This window comes from Pseudoliparis swirei, chromosome 8, assembly GCF_029220125.1.
Source record: "Pseudoliparis swirei isolate HS2019 ecotype Mariana Trench chromosome 8, NWPU_hadal_v1, whole genome shotgun sequence".
Classification (NCBI taxonomy): Eukaryota; Metazoa; Chordata; class Actinopteri; order Perciformes; family Liparidae; genus Pseudoliparis; species Pseudoliparis swirei.
In genome coordinates, this window is record NC_079395.1 from 19242444 (window position 1) to 19262922 (window position 20479).

The 20479-nt window shown below is 47.9% G+C and overlaps 1 protein-coding gene across 2 annotated transcripts in view; it reads right to left on the reverse strand.

Annotated features, from left to right (window-relative positions):
* The window catches only part of rnf220a (ring finger protein 220a), a 158664-nt gene that overhangs the window by 5485 nt on the left and 132700 nt on the right, over window positions 1–20479 (reverse strand). Inside the window, exons 7-12 of one of the 2 annotated variants that reach the window (XM_056420387.1) lie at window positions 18289–18335; window positions 17182–17311; window positions 9819–10011; window positions 9669–9724; window positions 9411–9531; window positions 1697–1808 (exon numbers count right to left, since the gene is read on the reverse strand). In XM_056420387.1, coding sequence (XP_056276362.1) covers window positions 1697–1808; window positions 9411–9531; window positions 9669–9724; window positions 9819–10011; window positions 17182–17311; window positions 18289–18335 — 659 coding nt within the window. Of the gene's footprint in view, window positions 1–1696; window positions 1809–9410; window positions 9532–9668; window positions 9725–9818; window positions 10012–17181; window positions 17312–18210; window positions 18336–20479 lie in introns of both variants that reach the window. The other variant, XM_056420386.1, reaches the window with a different exon arrangement.

A 20479-nucleotide genomic window follows, 5' to 3' on the forward strand; every position in this document is an offset into this window, starting at 1 on the left:
CCCCTGATACCACGAGGCAACAAATGCCCCCATAACTTCCTCTGATACTTTAATAATGTTTTGTTTTTGTTCTTTGTTTTGTGTGTCCTATCGGCATTGCCTGTACTGTAGACAAAACATATATATACATAATTTGAATTATTATAAAAACAAAAGAAAAAAGTTATAAATGTTAATAGTTGTGTTTTTATTTTATTTAACAATATATAACCACAAAGGCATAAGAATAACATTGAATATGATTTTCTGATTTATGTTTTCTTTTAAATCTCAGAACACTTTGAGTCTCTAGACTCCTGCCTAATAGTCTTCTTATTGCCATTTTTTGATGACAATTGCTCATCTACTGTAAGCCTAAATAAGTATATTTATTATATTTGAACAAAGTCTAAATGTTATTGCACAAGTATAAAAAAGTGCCCCCAATTTATTTTAAAATGCCCCTGGATTTCAGTCAGTGGGGCAAAAACTGCACCAACAAAAATATGTAAATATCCTCCCCCGGTCCTAGACAATAAACAGCAGCGTTTGGGAGAGGCCCCTGACAGGCGGCGGCGTGCTCGGCCTGACAAGAGCAGAATTTGGAGGATCTGGCCTCCGATTGGGACGGAGGGGCGTGAGTAGCGATGGGTATCGTTTGGGTTTTTTCCGATACCGGTGCTAAACCGGTACTTTTAAAACGATACCGGTGCCTAAACGGTGCCTGAACCGATACTTTTTTTTTTAAACGCACAATGAGGACATTAAAAACCTCTTTGGCCATATTCCCTGTAGAAGCCGTTATCATGGAGCACTGACAAACAACGGAGATGAGACTGTTAACAAACACAATATATGTTCTCCATTATATGATGTGATTTGTATTGTCATGTGCAGACCTTATAGGGTTAATCCTGTCACTGTTTTGATGGGCAAAGAGAACAACCAATCAGAGGTACTGAAGATGACACGTGACAAATAAAGTGTTGCTTCTGACAGCGAGAGGTCCACTGAAACAAAGTGATGGCCCACGGTCTTTATTCCTCCGTCATTATATTCCCGGTAACACCGGGTATACAGCCGGGACCGCTGGACACCAACACATCTGCTAGCAGACTGTCACGCTCGTAGCTCGTGTTAGCTACGAGCTAGCGCTAGCTTAAGCATAGTTATAATGGCTAATTTATTATTTCTTGGGCTACTTTTATGAATGCAAGACTTGCAATCAACGATACGGTACTAATCTGAGTTACGGCTGCTCGTCATCATCGGTCTCCACGTGTTCAGGGGGACCGGTGACGGTCTCCCCGTCGCGTCCAGCCTGACGCTGGTGTGCTCGACACGGGTTCACTAGTCACACACGGCCACGCCTCCGCTGTCAAACTTAAATATGAGAGGCTCGTAACCTGCTGACAGGGCGGAGTCACCTGAGAAGTTCACAACAATAGTTTTTTTCAATTTCAATCGGCTCAGGCAGCGGAAAGAAGCACCGGAAAGAAGCACCGAAATGTGCGTTGCGTTTCGGTCCGGGTAATACCAGTTGTATTGGAACCGGTACCACATTGGCACCGGTTTCCGGTACCCAACCCTAGGCGTGAGAGTGAGTGGAGCGAGGAGGGCGCTGCTCCACTAGGGGGGGGGGGGGGGTCGGGGTCCTCCCACGAGGCCCACCTGTCCCCTGATCGGCACTGTGCTGCTGCGTGACCGTCATCCTCACCATGCAGATGAGGCACTTGTATCGGTCTCCTCTCAGGATCTGCCGCTCCAGCTCTCGGATTCGGGCCTTCAGTGCCTCCATGGTGGTTGCCGTGGACTCCTCCTCCGTCACCCTGAGGGGAGAAAGAGGAAGAGATGTTTAGCGTTTGTCATTTCCACCACGAGCTACGTCAGACCGTGTCCGTGCTGCAAACGGTGCGTCAGTGCATCCCCGTATGTTTTTGTATTTGTTTATTTTAAAGTTCCTCGTTCACACGGACGTGTAACAACTAAACGGGTCAAGGCGGTTGCATCTCGTCCCGTGTGTTGAACGGGACCACCGGCTTCAGAGCGGTGGACCTCGTGACCCTGCCGAATCAAAATATACGAGTTCATTGTTTGATTACCTTTGCATTGAAAATGCGGAAGGTTATGTTTTGATCGCCGTGTATTTATTTATTTGTATGCGTGTTACTCGCATAACTAACAAATTATTAAACCGAATCGCATGAAATTTGGTGGGATGATTGGTTATTATCCGGGGACCATTTGATTAGATTTTGGGATCGATCGGGTCAAAGTCATGAAAAGGTAAAAATCTTCTTTTTACCAATCAATTTTCATCCAATTGGCATGCAACTAATGCCAACATGTTCATAATTCAATGCCCAATCTTGTGATATGCGAAGGTATGCGCTCTACCGAGTGCCCGTTCTAGTTCTCCATGTGATTGTCACGCAGTGTTGAGGATGACATGTTTTTATAAAAAAGTAAAACGCCATCGGGCGTCGCTCAACATGTGGTTTGACATTCTTAAAATGACCGCGGCTCGTCGGCCCACTTTCCTCACTCCATTCCACCGTCTCCTAGGCTAGCCCCCCCCCCCCTCTCTCGTGCTCTTCCCCTCCGGCCCCAGCCCTCCCGCTTTTCATCTCCTCGCATCCTTCCCTCGGCTGATCCGCCGTCCTCCCTTTCCTTCCTGCTTCTAAGATTAATGTGCGGCGCCGTCGCACAGAATGTGCATTTAACGCTGTCCGACAGCATATGAAGCAGCCATAACTAAATTAATACGCGCCGACCACCAACGCTGCTGCTGCAGCTGATGATGATGATGATGATGGTGATGATGATTTGGCCTAGCGAGATGAGGCCGCGGGAGCCGGCCTGTGTTTATTACAGCCATCCGTTCGCTCTCGGGCCATACGCAATATCAGTGTGTGTGTGTGTGTGTGTGTGTGTTTATGGTGATGTGGTCATTTTGCAGCCTGGTAGCTAGCTGATCTATGGTATTGATCTGGATGGGGAAGGACAAGTGGAGAGAGAGAGAGCAGAATACAACGATAAGTAGCTGATAAGTGTGTGTGTGTGTGTGTGTGTCAAGGATATTGCTTCATTTGCCGCATCCCCAGACATCAGAGGCTACAGTGCAAGTAGAATGTTCCCCTGTTTTACAAGTCAGGTTTCACCTAATCCATATCCATCTTTTACTAATTCCCTCAAGCTCGTTCACAAAAAACAGAATTGAACATTTGATGAAATGAAAAGGTAAAAAACATTTCAGGCGTCCCCAGACCGGCGTTCAACACTCCGGTGTTGAGCCGCACCGTTTATTTTGTGTTTCCACCGTTTCAAAAGGTCAAGCGATTATTTGTAAAAGAAAATAAACAAACAGATGCAACACTACTTTTGCCATTTTATAGACGATACAAGAGGCGGCGGTTCATTCCAATAGTACCAGCTCCTCTTACACGGCGGAATGATTCCATACGACACAAGACGCTCGGAGTGGTTCATAACGCTCCGCTGGGTGGAAGGCCGACCTCCTCCCGCTCCTCCCCCGTGACCCGGTTGCCGTCTGCCGTCTATAAAGTCACGAGTCGGGCCTCCTGGACCGACGCCACTCCGCGCCTTATAAACCGCTTTACCCTCTCCTCTTATTAGCCGTGGGCTCGTAAAAAGCCATTTAGCCTTGATTAGCCTGCTGCAAAGCGGCAGTGGGCCCCGGGGCTGGACGGGGCCTGTCCCTAAAACAAGGCTCTCTCTTTTAAAAGCTCCAATAAAGCCTTCCGTCACTCTGCCAAGGAGGAGGAGAAGTTTGACTCGGTCATCTATTCTATCCACATCATGAATATTCATCCAGCACAGCTGGTTTATGGAGCACCACGCCACAAATGTTGTTTAACTTCCCAAAGCTATGAAAGAACTCAAAAAAGGGACACGCCGATCTATCTTCATGCGGCCGTGGCCATCCAAACAGGAAGAGGTGCAAAGATTTAATGGAGGTGGAAAGGAGATGATTTCAGAGTGCAGAGGAAAGGAAAAAAAGAATTTATAAAAAGGGAAACTCTCCGGGGTCCAAAATGTGACGAGCGGCGAGATAAACGGCCTCTCTCCAGCAGCAAGAACCGCACGGAAGGAATCCTTGAGTTTAAGCCCTGCGTGCTATTTGTGTGACTCACTGGTTTAAGCTGGCTCAGCGGTTTTCAGCCCTTTCAGTCTTGCGAGCCAACAACAAAACAAATATATATATATATATATATATAGAAATTGAGAGCCGGCCAAACATGTCATGTAGAAGCTAATGCTTCGCTTGGGTTGTGACCTTAAGAATGTCAGGCATGAGAATTAGTCTTAAGAGGTCCAGAGGGGGGCGGGGTGGAGCAGGGGGTCCCAGTTGTGTGATCTGTCCCGGTCTTTAAAGGTTGTGTGAATGCAGGTGATGCTGCGAGTCTCACGGTTCTCACAATGTGGAAGCAGCTAAATCTCAAGATTCAACTGAAGACGTTTTCACTTGTGACTTATTGATGATCCATAGGAGCATACGCCGTATGAAGGTGGATTAACTGTGTAGGGAGGCAACATTATTATGCTGGTGATCTGATCTAAATTGTTTGTTGTTGTAATACTATTGTTGGCCACAAGAGGCTGAAGCACACCACTGCATGTGCGAAACAGGGTATTGCTGCAGATAATTCAATTCAATTCAATTCAGTTTATTTGTATAGCCCAATTTCACAAATTACAAATTTGTCTCGGAGTGCTTTACAATCTGTACACATAGACATCCCTGCCCCAAAACCTCACATCGGACCAGGAAAAACTCCCAAATAACCCTTCAGGGGGAAAAAAAGGGAAGAAACCTGGAGGAGAGCAACAGAGGAGGATCCCTCTCCTAGGATGGACAGATGCAATAGATGTAATGTGTACAGAAGGACAGATTTAGAGTTAAAATACATTCAATGAATATGACAGAGTGTATGAATAGTTCATAGTAGGCATATTCCACGATGGAGACCTCCACGATCCATCAGGCAGATGGCGGTGGGGAGGAGGAGAGGGCGGAGTCTCAACAGGACAGTGGCGTAGTCATGAGCAGGAATTCCACGACCCAGACGATCCATCAGGCAGATAGGATCTATGCCGTCTCATAGGGTCCGATGACCCCATGAGACGTAAAGTCAAAAGGACTTCCGGGGAGAAAGCAGAGTTAGTAACGTGTGATTGAGAGATGAAAATTCATCCTTAAGGAGAGAAAAAAGAGGAGATAGGTACTCAGTGCATCCTAAAACGTCCCCCGGCAGCTATAAGCCTATAGCAGCATATCAAGGGGCTGGACCAGGGCAAACCTGATTCAGCCCTAACTATAAGCTCTGTCAAAGAGGAAGGTCTTAAGTCTACTCTTAAACGAGGTGACTGTTAAGCACAGATTAAGACATTTCTATCCAAAGGAAAGGCATGTCAGTGACGTTGCATAACAATACATGTAGCTTGTGTTCAGACTGCAACGATACATTTAAAATCAGAAAAAAACAAACATGAAGGATTCTCGCGCCTCTCTCTGGACGGAAAAGTCAATTTAGGTGGACATCGAATGTCAGTGGGGAGTGTTGCACGGCTAAGTGGAGCATGTAGGCCACTTGTGAGTATTGGAACACACCCTCCAAAACATGTGTGTTACAGTCCTAAACACAGAAGAGAAAACCATCGAGATCAGACTTGATCACAGGACATGTTCCCCACCCCCACCCGACAACTCTGGACCTGGGACGAACGGGGAAAACTTCTGACGGGATGCGTCATCACGGGCGTCGTGGCCCCCCTCCTCTTTTTATGCCGTGTGCATGTACGCGAGTGAAAGAACTTTCCCATCCCCGCCCGGCCCTCTGGCCTGACAGAGACGGATAGATCGCCATGCCTCCCCTCTATTTAGCGCTCTGTCCCCGACGTGTGCGGTGCTATTGCTCATTTCATTAGTGTGTGTGTGTGTGTGTGTCTGTGTGTAGCCGAGGACCTCCACAATCCATCTCAATCAGCCCCGTGCCTTAATCTACTGTCTCCCTAGATTTTGGCCTCACTCAGCCTCTATCTCTCTCTATCTCTCTCTCGCCCCGACACGAGCAGCAAATTATTAAATTAACAACAACAATTCATTCAAAATAAGACAACGCAATATCCTGGCGAAACATTTTCATCCAGCAGGTAGGGGGGGGGGGGGGGGAGAATGATAAATCTCTGCCGCGCAGGTGCTGTGCAGAAAGTGGCGGTAAATCCCTTAAGAGCGTCGCTCTCTGCTGCGGCCTGTTAACCGAGGCCTTAACTACACTGACACGCCGCGATAAAACATCTAAGTCACTATTGATTCCCCCTGCCTCAGCCCGATCTCTCTCTTGGTGTGTGTGTGCAAGAGTGTGTGCGAGAGTGTGTGTGTGTAGGTCTCCGATGGGAGAGCGTTTTGTAAGTGCCTGAGAAAAATTGAGACAAAGGACGGGAAGAAAAGAGGATGAAATGTGGCTTAGCGACGACAATAAAGAGAAGAACCAGAGAGGGGAAAGGGAAGTGAAAGCGACTGGGCAGCGTATGTGTGTGTGTGTGTGTCTGTGTGTGTGTGGGGAGAGCGCAGAAATCTAGCTTCATCACTTCCAAATTGAGGACAGATTCAATTATTTGCAGAAACCACATGGAGATATCTTCGCATTGTTCCAGCTGGCGCACCAAATTTGGCAGAAATCGCATTGGAGAGGCCATTTATCTTGGAGGGGGAAAAGAGGCGTCTCGCGCATCGTGCGTGTGTGTGTGTGTGTGTGTGTGTGTGCGTCAGTGAGTGCGTGTGCACGAGAGCTCATTTATCTTGCAGGGGAATGAGCAAGGGAACGAGGATGGCCCGGGAGGCGACCAGATCATTACCCATCTGGGATCAGAGAGACACAGAGAGACAGAGAGAGAGAGATTTCACTAACGCTGCACATACACACACACACACACAATGTATCAATGTAACGAAAGGAGACAAATCTCATTTTCATTTGGGGACGGAGGGGCACAGAAGCTCCACAAATACGTGCATTTAGAGCGAGCGGGGCGGAGCGAGGCGGGGAATTGTTCCAGCCAGCTGACTGCTGCTCGTTCCGCTGCAATCATTCAGCGCCTTTAAACGGACGCTTACATGAAGGGCATGTTGGGCTGAACGATTTAGCTCACGGCCAAAATATATTCCCCAACAGCGAACCGATTGCTCGGCTCGCAACCACACCGTTAAAGTTAGTCAAAAGAACGGGGCGAGACGACCAACGGGCACAAGGTCACAAAAGTTGGTTATGTTTTAAAATTAATCAATTAATTACATTTTCAATATATATATTTATATATACTTATACATGCACACATTTTTAGACCTTCCTTAAATGAAATGATGTCATTACTAGGGATGCACCGATCTGATCGGTGCCGATCCATATCGGCCGATATTCCCATTATCGGTTTTGATCGGCGTTCTCAAAACGGCCGATCAAAACGTCCAATCAGATGACGTAACATCTGCGAGAACTATCAGACGTTTCAATCGCCGCGCATCGCAACGGAGACGATGCGCCCGGCGAGGGCCGCAGAGTGAGAGGTCCACGAGGGGATCCTCAGCACCGAGCGGCGTCCCCGTCCCCCGAGTTGAATCTCTGGGTCGACTCAGCCGACTCTCACATGTCTGCCCCTATAGACTGATGCTCACGGTAAACACATTCGATCGGGAGCGCGCGAGGGTTTTGATAAAGTTAGCGGAAGGATTTATGTGACAACATCCGGTTTTGCAAAGTTAGCGGAAAGAACCACGTGAAACAACATCCGTTTTTCAAAATAAGATGTCGACAAATCAAACAATGAACATATAAAAGTAAACAATGAACTGATTTTGTATCTTTATAGATCGTTTCTGAGATTTAGCTTAAATTATGCTAACATTAAAACATTTTTACTGTACCAAGGAAGAGTTTATAAAAATAAGTCAGACTTTTGTATGTTAAAAAAAGTCCTGTAAATAGATTTCCCCAAGAGTTCCAGGAAATGAATGATGCAGATGTGTTCCATACATATCTGAAATCCCCTACAATAGCAATCAAACAATTTTAATGTATCAATTAGGACATTTTTCAAAGTAAAAGTCCTAAATGTTTAAAGAAATCTGTAATTTCTTTAATGTTTGAGGTGCTTTATATATGTATTTCCTCATAGTCCTAGGCAATAATGCTACACAATAAATAGAATGCTTCAATCGACACCGTGATCGGTATTATCGGATCGGGAGGTACTGATTTCAGTGATCGGTGATCGGCACCAAAAACCTGATCGGTGCATGTCTAGTCATTACTTTTACTGGGGTTTCCAAAGAGGAGAAACTACCCACTGAACAGAAGTCATTTACGTCTTAAAGGAACAGTACGGATTTGTTTGGATGTGGGGTTGCATGAGGCCCTTAACCGTGGTCAGTGTCTGGACCTACAGGATGTGGCAGGCGGGACGCCCCCAGTGGGGAGAAGCAGACCGGCGCTTAGCGGCAGGTGCCAAGCGACGTCCTGCAGTTCAAGATGAATTAAGAATGGAGCGGACCGACGGACTCGACCCGAAAAACAAAAGAATCCGAACCATCCCTTTAGCAATTCGCCTGGAGGAATGAGTGAAGAAGGAAAGGTTACGAAAATGAAATGAGTGCTGATTTTTAGGGGGTATTCTTAACAGCACTTCAGGTGGACAAAGGAAATCACTTTAAGAAATAGGGTATGGGATGGGAGGCGACTGACAAGACTGACCCCCAGCTCAATGTGTGTGTGTGTGTAAAATCGCATGGGGGGGGGGGGCGGGGGTCAAAGAACAGGAGAATATGCCAGACATGCAGAAGCAACCAATCAACCAAATCCCTCTTTCTCTTTGCTCACTTGCCCAGCGGCATTACTCTCTCGCAATGAGCTGACCTCTATTACCCATGCAGGGGACAGAGTGTGTGTGTGTGTGTGTGTGAGATTGTTGACTTGTGGCAGAATATGGATGAGTAAATGGAAATGAGTGGATTAAAGAGCGCTGGCCTTTCACACACACACGTGTTGGTTTCTCCTTTCTCTGCTCCGTTCTGATGAACTGTCACCTGACCCGTCAGCAGCCAATCAGAACTTGGTTTGTATTACCAAAGTGGGACCCGGAGTCGACTTGGAAAGTCTGGACTCCAGCGTAGCCGGTTTGCTCCACTGATAAACAAATAGTCTGTCATTGAATTACTAGAAATAACGTGCAGAGGAGGTACGCAACGCCACCAAGCTACTACTTCTAGTCAGATGTGTATTATTTTTAAGTTAAAACTATTGTTCAAACATAAAAAAAAATATGTCATGGATTTACCACGTGAGTGATCCACCACAGGGAAAACGACATCACATGTGTGTGTGTGCGCACTACCATATATAAGCGTGACCTACTTTTCGATCTCGCTGTTTTTACAGGTGCGCGGGACACAGGAGGAGGAAGAGCATGAGGAGGAGGATGAAGGGGTGCTGGGGTCCGTCTTGCTGCATTCGCCGCTGCTCGTTGAAGGCATTTCTGTAAGGGAGGGAGGGGGGGGGGGGGTCAATGCTGGACTCTGTCGACATTCTTGACGACTTTTGAGTGACCGTGTGTGTGTGTGTGTGTGTGTCTTTATAATAAAAAAACTAAAATGGTGCCTTTGAGCGCCTTACCGTCGCTGGCCCATTTGGAGAACTCTGGCGTGATTCTGTTCGAGGGCATCCCGCCGCTGCAACACGGGAGACAAGAAAAACAGGTTGTTATGAGCGGAAAAAAAGATCCCGCGCAATTTCATTTGCCGAGCGGCGCCCGAGGCTTCCTACTTGAGCACGGCTCCCCGCAGCGCCTCCCTCTCGCGGGCCTCGCCCTGGTCCTCCCCGGCCCCGGAGCACGGGATGATGTCGGCCTCCGTGTACTGGGCCTTGCCGTACTCCAGCGTGTCGTCTCCGTCCACGTCCAGGTCGGCGTCGCTCTCCGCCGCGCTCTCCTTGGCGCTACACGTGGCGAACCCGGTTCCTGTGGGGAGCGAGGAGAACGCGTTCAGCGTGTTCCTTTGACCGCGAGGAAGGAGACGCGCCGGCCGCCGCGTTGGACACGGCGGCCGGCGCTGCACGACGCGTCACTTCCCAAAAGACACAGCTCGCACATTTCATTTTGCACAGCGAGCGATATATGAATTCTGTCTTTTGTTTGCTTTACTGCATCGACTAAGTGTCACTGTAAAAAAAAACAATATCCATATCAAATGTTTAAGATCCAGCTAAAAAATATTATATTGCTGAATAAGTGGAAATATGTCAGAAATATGAAATAAGATTCTTTTACCAAACTTGGGAGATCTTAAATGTAGTTAATTTAGTTTCCAATTACGTCTCTCCGGACGGAGGTGCAACAATACTTGGTCAGAGAGACGGAGGTGCAGTGAGAGGTGGGGGTTGGGGGGCTGATGAAGACCGACAACTCAGCTGTCAATCTTTAAGAGAAAGAGGTGGAGAGAGAGTGTGTGTGTGTGTGTGTGTGTGTGTGAGTGGCACTTCTATAAACCCAGTGATGAACGCTCAGACAAACCCTTACCGCTGCCTGACTGCTCCCTTCAGCTCCACTTAGCCATGGAGCTGCTGTGTGTGTGTGTGTGTGTGTGAGTGTGTGTGTCCGTCACTTAGAGGACGTCTCTTCAGTGTTTGTTTGAGGCCGTCTGTCCCTCTGCCACTTTACACCCTCAGCCACTTGAAGGTGTGTGTGTGTGTGCACGCAGAAGTCTGTCTACCTGTCACTTACAGCGTGTCTGTCTAGGTAGGCAAGGTGTGTGTGTGTGTGTTACTTGAGATGTGAATGTGTGTGTCTGCCAGTGACAGGGCCTGACAGCCATCTTATTTACACCTATCCCAATTTCTACAAGCTCTCAGCTGGACTAGTGCGCTCTGTGTGCGTGTGACAAGTGTGTGTGTGTGTGTGTGTGTGTGTGTGTGTCCAGACACGCTCTGCAGAGTTGACAGCCATCTAATTTAACCCCCTGTCCGAGTGTGTGTGTGTGTGTGTGTGTGTGAGGGTCTACTCTTCCTGTAACTGCAGTGTCTCGCTGCACTGGGGCGTCTTTATCAGAGCGGCCACTGGGGCTCGTCTCCAGAGGAGCTCCTGGGATTTAGACATCTGCTCCTCCTCAACTCATTTCAGTCTCACTCTAGACATTTAATGAGGAGGAAGGAGAGGGTTCTCGAGCGACCGCGGTGAGGACTAAAAGAAAAGAAGTGCAGCCGTCTTCACAGCAGGCCCATGGTTTTAGTGACCACACAGAAGGGACCTTTTAAGTTTGATTGGGTCCCAGTGGCGGAGGAGAAGATGAGGAGAACACGAGGAGAACACGAGGGAAACACAAGGAGAGCATGAGGAGAACATGAGGGGAACATGAGGAGAACACGAGGGAAACACAAGGAGGAGCATGAGGAGAACATGAGGGGAACATGAGGAGAACACGAGGGAAACACAAGGAGGAGCATGAGGAGAACATGAGGGGAACATGAGGAGAACACGAGGGAAACACAAGGAGGAGCATGAGGAGAACATGAGAACACGGGGGGAACATGAGGGGAACATGAGGAGAACACGAGGAGAACATGAGGGGAACACGAGGGAAACAAAGGAGAGCATGAGGAGAACATGAGGGGAACACGAGGGAAACACAAGGAGAGCATGAGGAGAACATGAGGAGAACACGAGGGAAACACAAGGAGGAGCATGAGGAGAACATGAGAACACGGGGGGAACATGAGGAGAACATGAGGAGAACACGAGGAGAACATGAGGGGAACACGAGGGAAACACAAGGAGAGCATGAGAACATGAGGAGAACACGAGGGAAACACAAGGAGAGCATGAGGAGAACATGAGGGGAACATGAGGAGAACACGAGGGAAACACAAGGAGGAGCATGAGGAGAACATGAGAACACGGGGGGAACATGAGGGGAACATGAGGAGAACACGAGGAGAACATGAGGGGAACACGAGGGAAACAAAGGAGAGCATGAGGAGAACATGAGAACACGGGGGGAACATGAGGGGAACATGAGGAGAACATGAGGAGAACATGAGGGAAACACAAGGAGGAGCACGAGGAGAACATGAGAACACGGGGGGAACATGAGGAGAACATGAGGAGAACACGAGGAGAACATGAGGGGAACACAAGGGAAATAAAGTAGAGCATGAGGAGAACATGAGGGGAACATGAGGAGAACATGAGGGAAACACAAGGAGGAGCATGAGGAGAACATGAGAACACGGGGGGAACATGAGGGGAACATGAGGAGAACATGAGGAGAACACGAGGAGAACATGAGGGGAACACAAGGAGAGCATGAGGAGAACATGAGGGGAACATGAGGAGAACACGAGGGAAACACAAGGAGAGCATGAGGAGAACATGAGGGGAACATGAGGAGAACACGAGGGAAACACAAGGAGGAGCATGAGGAGAACATGAGAACACGGGGGGAACATGAGGGGAACATGAGGAGAACACGAGGGAAACAAAGGAGAGCATGAGGAGAACATGAGGGAAACACAAGGAGGAGCATGAGGAGAACATGAGCACACGAGGGGAACATGAGGAGAACATGAGGAGAACACGAGGAGAACACGAGGGGAACACGAGGGAAACAAAGGAGAGCATGAGGGGAACATGAGGAGAACATGAGGAGAACATGAGGGAAACACAAGGAGGAGCATGAGGAGAACATGAGAACACGGGGGGAACACGGGGGGAACATGAGGGGAACATGAGGAGAACATGAGGGGAACACGAGGGAAACACAAGGAGAGCATGAGGAGAACATGAGGGGAACATGAGGAGAACACGAGGGAAACACAAGGAGAGCATGAGGAGAACATGAGGGGAACATGAGGGGAACACGAGGGAAACACAAGGAGGAGCATGAGGAGAACATGAGAACACGGGGGGAACATGAGGGGAACATGAGGAGAACATGAGGGGAACACGAGGGAAACAAAGGAGAGCATGAGGAGAACATGAGGGAAACACAAGGAGGAGCATGAGGAGAACATGAGAACACGGGGGGAACATGAGGGGAACATGAGGAGAACACGAGGAGAACATGAGGGGAACACGAGGGAAACAAAGGAGAGCATGAGGGGAACATGAGGAGAACACGAGGGAAACACAAGGAGAGCATGAGGAGAACATGAGGGGAACATAAGGAGAACACGAGGGAAACAGCATCGGGCTCCAGAGGATGTCAATTATACATTCAGCGGTTATTTCAGACTCTTTTTTTAAAGACATTTATTATTTGTAAACCTTTGTCTGTTTTAACAGTTCTGCATGAAAACATTTAAATATCTTTACTTCATTAAGTCTTCATGTATTTACTGTCTGTTTTCATCATAATCTCACTTCTCTTTTAAATATTCTAGCGTCTATGTAATATAATACGTTTTTGGACCGATAGGATTTAGTTTAAAGGTAAAATCTCTTTCCTGCCCGTTAGCACGTCGACCCGACAAAGGTGGAGGTTTCTCATGTCTTCGGTGTGTTAACTGCGAGCATATGTGTGTGTGTGTGTGTGTGTGTGTGTGCCTCTATCTGTCCCTCTAAGCAGTCTTGGCAGGCCAATCTAATCTGGCCAGGGAAAGGTCAGCCCCACTCTAACTGCCTTTCACTCACATTATGCACAGACCCCCCCCCCCTTTCTCTTCTTCCTTCACCCCCTTCATGTCCGCTCCTCACCTTTTTTCTTTCCTTCTCTTGTGTCATCGCTCTCTCTCTTTCTCCCCGTTTCCCACCAACATGTCCCCTTGCTGCTCACTTCCCCCCCGCTCCCCCAGACAGGTGTGATCAATGCCCACACGGCCTCCAGGGCCGACCCGGCGTGTCTCATTAGCATAAAGCATCTCCTGGACACCGCTGGCTCTTAGTGACGTGGCGGAGACGTACGCATCACCGCCAGGTACAGATCAGAGGACTCGCCGGGCCGACCGGCGACAAAAATCATCCGACCTCTGGTGACATTCCCGTTGCAATTATCTGGACCCCCCCTCTGAGAAGCAGAGCCAAAGGCCATGGCGCTATCTTTCTGCCATTTACAGGTCAGGGAGGAGATGTGGCACAAAGGCCTGAGACGGCCATCTTTGAAGTCCATTTACAAAGCACAGATTTCGCCTCGTCTCAATCCCATCCTCCCTGGGCCATCTCGAGAAGCGGTAATCCCCCTCTTCTCCTCCCGGTATCAGACCTCGGGATCTGTCTCCCCCCCCCCCCCCCCCCCCGCTGTCTGCCTTACAGGAGGGGGAACGACATTGAACTGAAGAGAAGGCGTTACAGTCAAATCTACTTCGCCGTTTCGGCTGAACAGCGGGACGGCGGAGAGCCGAGGCTCCGATGACCGATTCACAGCTTTAGTCAGAAATTATACGGCAACCTTTCGTTTCATATTTTCAAAATCTGTCAGTGTCGCCTCTTGAAGGTTACGTGTGTGTACGTATCTGGTCCTCTGCCCTCATCTGTCTGACTAACTGTAACTAAAACTAATTACTTAACTTTAGTTTTACAACAATGCAAACGATATGAAAGAATGTGAAGGCCATGGGTGGGGTGTGTGTCTGTGGGTGTTTTATTGTTTGTTATTTTGCCTTTGTTACTATTTGTATCTTTTATTATTTACTTTGGTTTTTTTCCATTTTACTTTCCACATACACCAACAAATTAAAATACTACACTTCATATTGTGCATTTTCATCAATAAAGTATATATATATAAAAAATAAATGGATAAATGTAATTATACAAGAACAGTAAAGTTGCTGCTTGTTAGGCTGCCGTTTAATCTTAATTTAAACTTGTTTTTTGGTATTATTGGACAAAAAGAAGAAGAAGAAACACTATTTCGCAGTCTACGACCTCTTTAGTCTCTGGGAACGTTCCATGGACATTTGAGGAACTCTGACGTTAATCGTTCTCAGCGATAACTCCAATAACTTCACTGGGTTTATTGCTTTTTGTTTGACTGATTTAGATCTTTTGTTTTTTGTCATGTGGACAAAGCAGTTTTCTGGCAGTGCTTGTTAAGATGAACATGTGAGAACTTGGGCTACTTCTGCTGAATAAAAAGAAAAAAGATTTTAGCACAAAAACATATTTACATATCTGAAAGTCAAATATAAAAAAACAGAATATTTTTTTAAAAGGGTAAATATTTTTTTAAAGGTAAAAAGCCACTTCCTTTCCAGCTCATGAGACGGAGACAGACTAGAGAGATGAAGGCCGCTCTCTGTCTGCGCCGCGGCTCCTTTCAACCTCGGCTAAGCCAGCGAGACACAGGGAAGTCTTTCCTCTCACAGCCGAATCATAAACTGAGCTTGTTCGATTTCCCCCCCTCGCTCCCTTTCCCTCTACCTTTCTTCCCCGTGCTCTCAAAGGGAGGGAAGGATGGTGGCACTTCACACGGAGGGATAGGCCCTCTCTTCATCCCACCAGCTGAGGAGACCCCCCCCCCTCCATCTCTCTATCCGTCTGGCCGGCCGCTGCAGGCTTCAGCGGCGAGTGTTAGAACCACCGAGGAGCTTTCAAGACAAAAGCCACCTTCTGAGCCTTTTTGCCGAGTGTGTGTGTGTGTGTGTGTGTGTGTGTGTGTGTGTGTGTGTGAGCGTGTGTGAGCGTATGTGTGTGTGTGCACTCGTTTCAAGCCGCTCTCCCCGGGCCACCTCCGTTATCTGTGTCACATCACAAGGTGCCCTATTAGAGCGCGGCAGAAGGGGCCCTGTGTCTGCTCGTTTTAACGACGCGAGAAAATAGAGACGGACGGACAGACGGACGGGAGGTGTCTGTCCGCTCTTTAGTTGAGATTTAAACATTGATCCGTCTCGTCTCTCTCTAGCTCACGGGGGGGGGGGGGGGGGGCTCAGCATGTGTGTGTTTAACAACAGATCGAACAGGAAGAGAAGCGGGTGAGGAGGGGCAGATGAACACCGAGGCCGGGAGGGTTTTTCGAGAAGAGCCTCTTGAAGAGATGAGGACGCCTCTTCACCTCGGTCTCGGTGGCCTCCGGCGCTCTGCCTCGGTTTTGTCTAGCGGCGCCGCTCGGAGCCCGCAAACGGCGTTTCCCCGAGAAGCAACGCGACCGACGAGCTCACAGGGGTTCAACGAATTAATCTTTCCCGTTAGATTTAAAGCAAACGTTTTCCGCCTCTTCAGAAAGGAGCAGACTCCACTTGCTGCTTTCTCTTTGTCACAGAAATTGAGAATCTTCTGTTTTTGGACTTTTGGTCAAAACAAAACCGCCAAATAGAAGACATTGTTGTCTCTAAAAGAAAATTGTGAATGATATTTCCTTAAGATAAGCAGTTGATTAGTTGAGATTATAACAGGCAGATGAATCCACAATTGTTAAAAGGCCATTAGAAAACATCTTTAGATTGTTCTCCACAGTCTGCTGACATTTACAGACCAGACGACTGCGCAGCAATACATATTTCATTCATAATAAAATCATCTATTCTTCCACTACTTTTCATAAACGTTGAGGTTTTTGATCTTGTTTACACCCCGCTGGATGAAATCAACATTTTATACCCATCAAGTTTGCTGAATAAGGGAGTAAAGACGAGTGCACGGCATTTCATTGTTGCTGTAATGTTTCAATGTATATAGCTCAAAGAAAAAAAACGATAAAACATCCCAACAATACCAGTAAAATAAATAAATAATATTTATAATAACTGAGCCGAAGGGCCCAAGAAGTGACGGTGACGGAGAGCCACCACTGTATGCGAGCCGTGTCTCCGAGCGGCCCCACTCCCCGGTGACCGGCGCTCCCATCCACTTCTATAATTGCATTTCTGGGCACGCACGCTCACAGGCGGTGGTGACCAGCGGGTCAATTGCCCAGCTAAATGTGTTTTCCTTCCCCTTTTGCTAAGAGGGTTGTGTGTGTGTGTGTGTGTGAGCCAAGCAGAGCTGGGTTGGGCTGACCCCGGGAGAACCGACGCTGCCGCCGGCCCGCTGGCAGCGTTGCGGTCTTCCCCGGTCACATTCACTGGACGGGACTGGCGGGGGGTGATGGATGAGCAAGAGAAGCAGAGGAGTCGACCTCCGACTCAGTCGGCCACCCGACTGGCGTACGTGGCATAAAACTCAGCGCAGTGTGTGAGATGTGTGTGTGTGTGTTCGTACCTCTGAAGCCTCCCTCCAGCAGAGCCGTTGCCCTGATCCTCTTTTGCCCCGCCCACTCGTATTCCTCGAAGCCCCGCCCATTCTCTCCGTCCATGTCTGCAGAGTCGTCGTCGCCGAGTGCTCCCTCGCGCTGACACACACACACACACACACACACACACAGGGACGCACGTTAATCACAGCAAACACATCACACACAGACGTGTCGTTTCAGAATAGTGCTGCGGTAGAAGATAGGCCACGCCCCCACAGCACGCTCTCCTCGAACCAGCTGTGATGACTCTGCAGTTCATATGTTACAATAAATAAAGAAAAGCTCTACAAATTATCAAAAATGTTGTAAAAATAAAAATATTTGAATGGAAACTAAACGATTGAACTTCATTCTACCTGAGAGAAGTTTCACATGAACTCATTTTGACAGAATAAATGTCCAAAATGTTTTTCAATGTGACCTTTTTTGTGGCTAAATTGCAGACCGGGCGGTCACAGCCGGCGCGGCGAGCGCGCTGGTGGAGAAGAGCTGTTAGTGTCACTACGGCTAGGACAGCGGCGTGGGAAGTGAGAGAGAGAGAGAGGAGTGGTGGCGGCGGTTAGTGGCGATGAGCTGCCGCCGTCTTTCGGTCGACCCGAGGACAGAGTGCCGGCGACCACCGGACAACTACGGAAGAAACCCCCGGTGAGAAGGTGACGGGGCAGAGAAACCCGAGCCGGGCGCTACGGATGGAGCGGTTAAGCCCGAAACCCGAGCCGCATGCCAGAGAGCGGGACGCCGCCGCGTCGTACGGGAACAAAGTCCACGCCGGTTTAGCGGTTCGTAGGAACGCGTTCTTTCTCAACGGCCTCCCTGGCGCCTTATTCCCATACGAGGCAGTCGACATCTACAGGAGCTAGTTGCTACTGGCTGGTATCCAGGCTAATGTACGGGGGGGGGGGGGGCAGAGGGGGAGTAAAGAGGTGACTGGTCAGCGTCTACAGGAAGAGAAGGGCTGACAGACGGGCTGTCCAGAGGCCGGGGGGGTTTTCTACCTGGATCAGGCATTGCTCCACATGTCTACTCATCTCCTCCTCGCTCCCAGCCAATGGGGCGCTGCACAGCGGACATACCTGGCCCGCGTCCTCAGGCTTCCTCCTCTTCATCTTGCCTATACGTGCTGGAGAGGAAAGACACATCGATTTTAGTTTAGGAATCGCTGTGTGGTGCTCGAGCATGACTCCTTGGATGATTACACACACACACACACACACACATTATATCACTGGTTTCAAGGCAAAGGAGAGAATTGTACCCAATATTATTTAAGACGTGGGGAGGTTATGTTACACAAATCTACTTAAGTCTAAAATCAAGAACCAAGCCAGACCAACATGGGCTCCCCTCCTGAAAGAAACTACTAGAGGGCGGTCTCGAGCCGACACTTGATGCCCCCCCCCCTCCCCACACACACACACTTAACCCAGTTAATTCAAGGGATGGGGGGGGGGACGCAAGGAAACACAAGATGACGGCGGGAAGGTTAAGGAGAGACGGCCTCCTCCTCTTTGCCAATTGAGGGGAGCGATGGTAAATAGAGATGGGGAAAGGGCCGCTAATTAGGTAGGGCAGGTGTCCATGCCCCCCCCCCCGATCAGCCGTTACACTACACGTGAGAACGATACCCGGTTCCACCCCAGGGCAGAGAGAACGTAATGGGGGTCAACTTTAAACCAAGTCTCTGGTCACGGGGCGCCTGGAGGCTAGAAACACTGAACAGCAATGTTTACTAGGGATGCACCGATCTGATCGGCGCCGATCCATATCGGCCGATATTCCCATTATCGGTTTTCAATCGCAACGGAGACGAAGCACCCGGCGAGGGCCGCAGAGTGAGAGGACCACGAGGGGATCCTCACGCACCGAGCGGCGTCCCCGTCCCCCGAGTTGAATCTCTGGGTCAACTCAGCCGACTCTCACATGTCTGCCCCTATAGACTGATGTTCACGGTAAACACATTCGATCGGGAGCGCGCGAGGATTTTGATAAATTTAGCGGAAGGATTTATGTGACAACATCCGGTTTTGCAAAATTAGCGGAAAGAACCACGTGAAACAACATCCGTTTATCAAAATAAGATGTCGACAAATCATACACTATTACATATAAAAGTAAACAATGAACTGATTTTGTATCTTTATAGATCGTTTGAGATTTAGCTTAAATTAAGCTAACATTAAAACATTTTTACTGTACCAAGGAAGAGTTTATAAAAATAAGTCAGACTTTTGTATGTTAAAAAAAGTCCTGTAAATAGATTTCCCCAAGAGTTCCAGGAAATGAATGATGCAGATGTGTTCCATACATATCTGAAATCCCCATCACTGGCAATCAAACAATTTTAATGTATCAATTAGGACATTTTTCAAAGTAAAAGTCCTAAATGTTTAAAGAAATCGGTAATTTCTTTAATGTTTGAGGTGCTTCATGTATGTATTTCCTCATAGTCCTAGGCAATAATGCTACACAATAAATAGAATGCTTCAATCGACACCGTGATCAGTGATCGGTGATCGGCAGATACTGATTTCAGTGATCGGTGATCGGCACCAAAAACCTGATCGTGCATCTCTAATGTTTACCCTGCTTCAGTACGCCTCGACCTCCTGTCACCTTTGGGGTCAATTTGACCCCATTCGATGTTTAACATTTCTAGATAATGATTTACATAATTTTTTCTTCTTCTGCATATTTCATGACTTTTCCTAATTTATTGGGGACAACTGGGTAAACATAAAAATCACATGATTATATATATTTTTAACTTTTTTTTAGTTTGGGGTCAATTAGACCCGAGGCTGTTTTTCACTGTGTAAATTAACATTTTCCACACATTGGTTTTGGATGATATTGAGGTCACTATAACATACAATTGTATAATCTTCAGAATGTTTTAGGGCCCTAACCTTACAGGAAAAAGTGTATTTTTAGCATATGTTGACAGAGGTGACTGAAACTGTTTTGGTAGTTTGTAGCTAAAATAACAAGCGTGTTAAATGTAAGGTAGGGATGTGACTAGCGGAGCTTCTGGTGTCTAGAGGACCGCGTTAGAAACCCAGTACGACCCTGAACAGTCCCCATAGGGAACGCAGTCACGGATCAATTTAAGTTCCAATGTAGCCCACGTTAGCTGGTGTTTATTAATTAGAAAATAAGTTATAAAACCAGGGTCCTCATGTCAAGAGCTTTATTCTAAATATTTAAGTCACAGAGCTAAGAATCAAAATTTCCCCCAAAATAATTTAAAGAATAAACTTGAGGCTG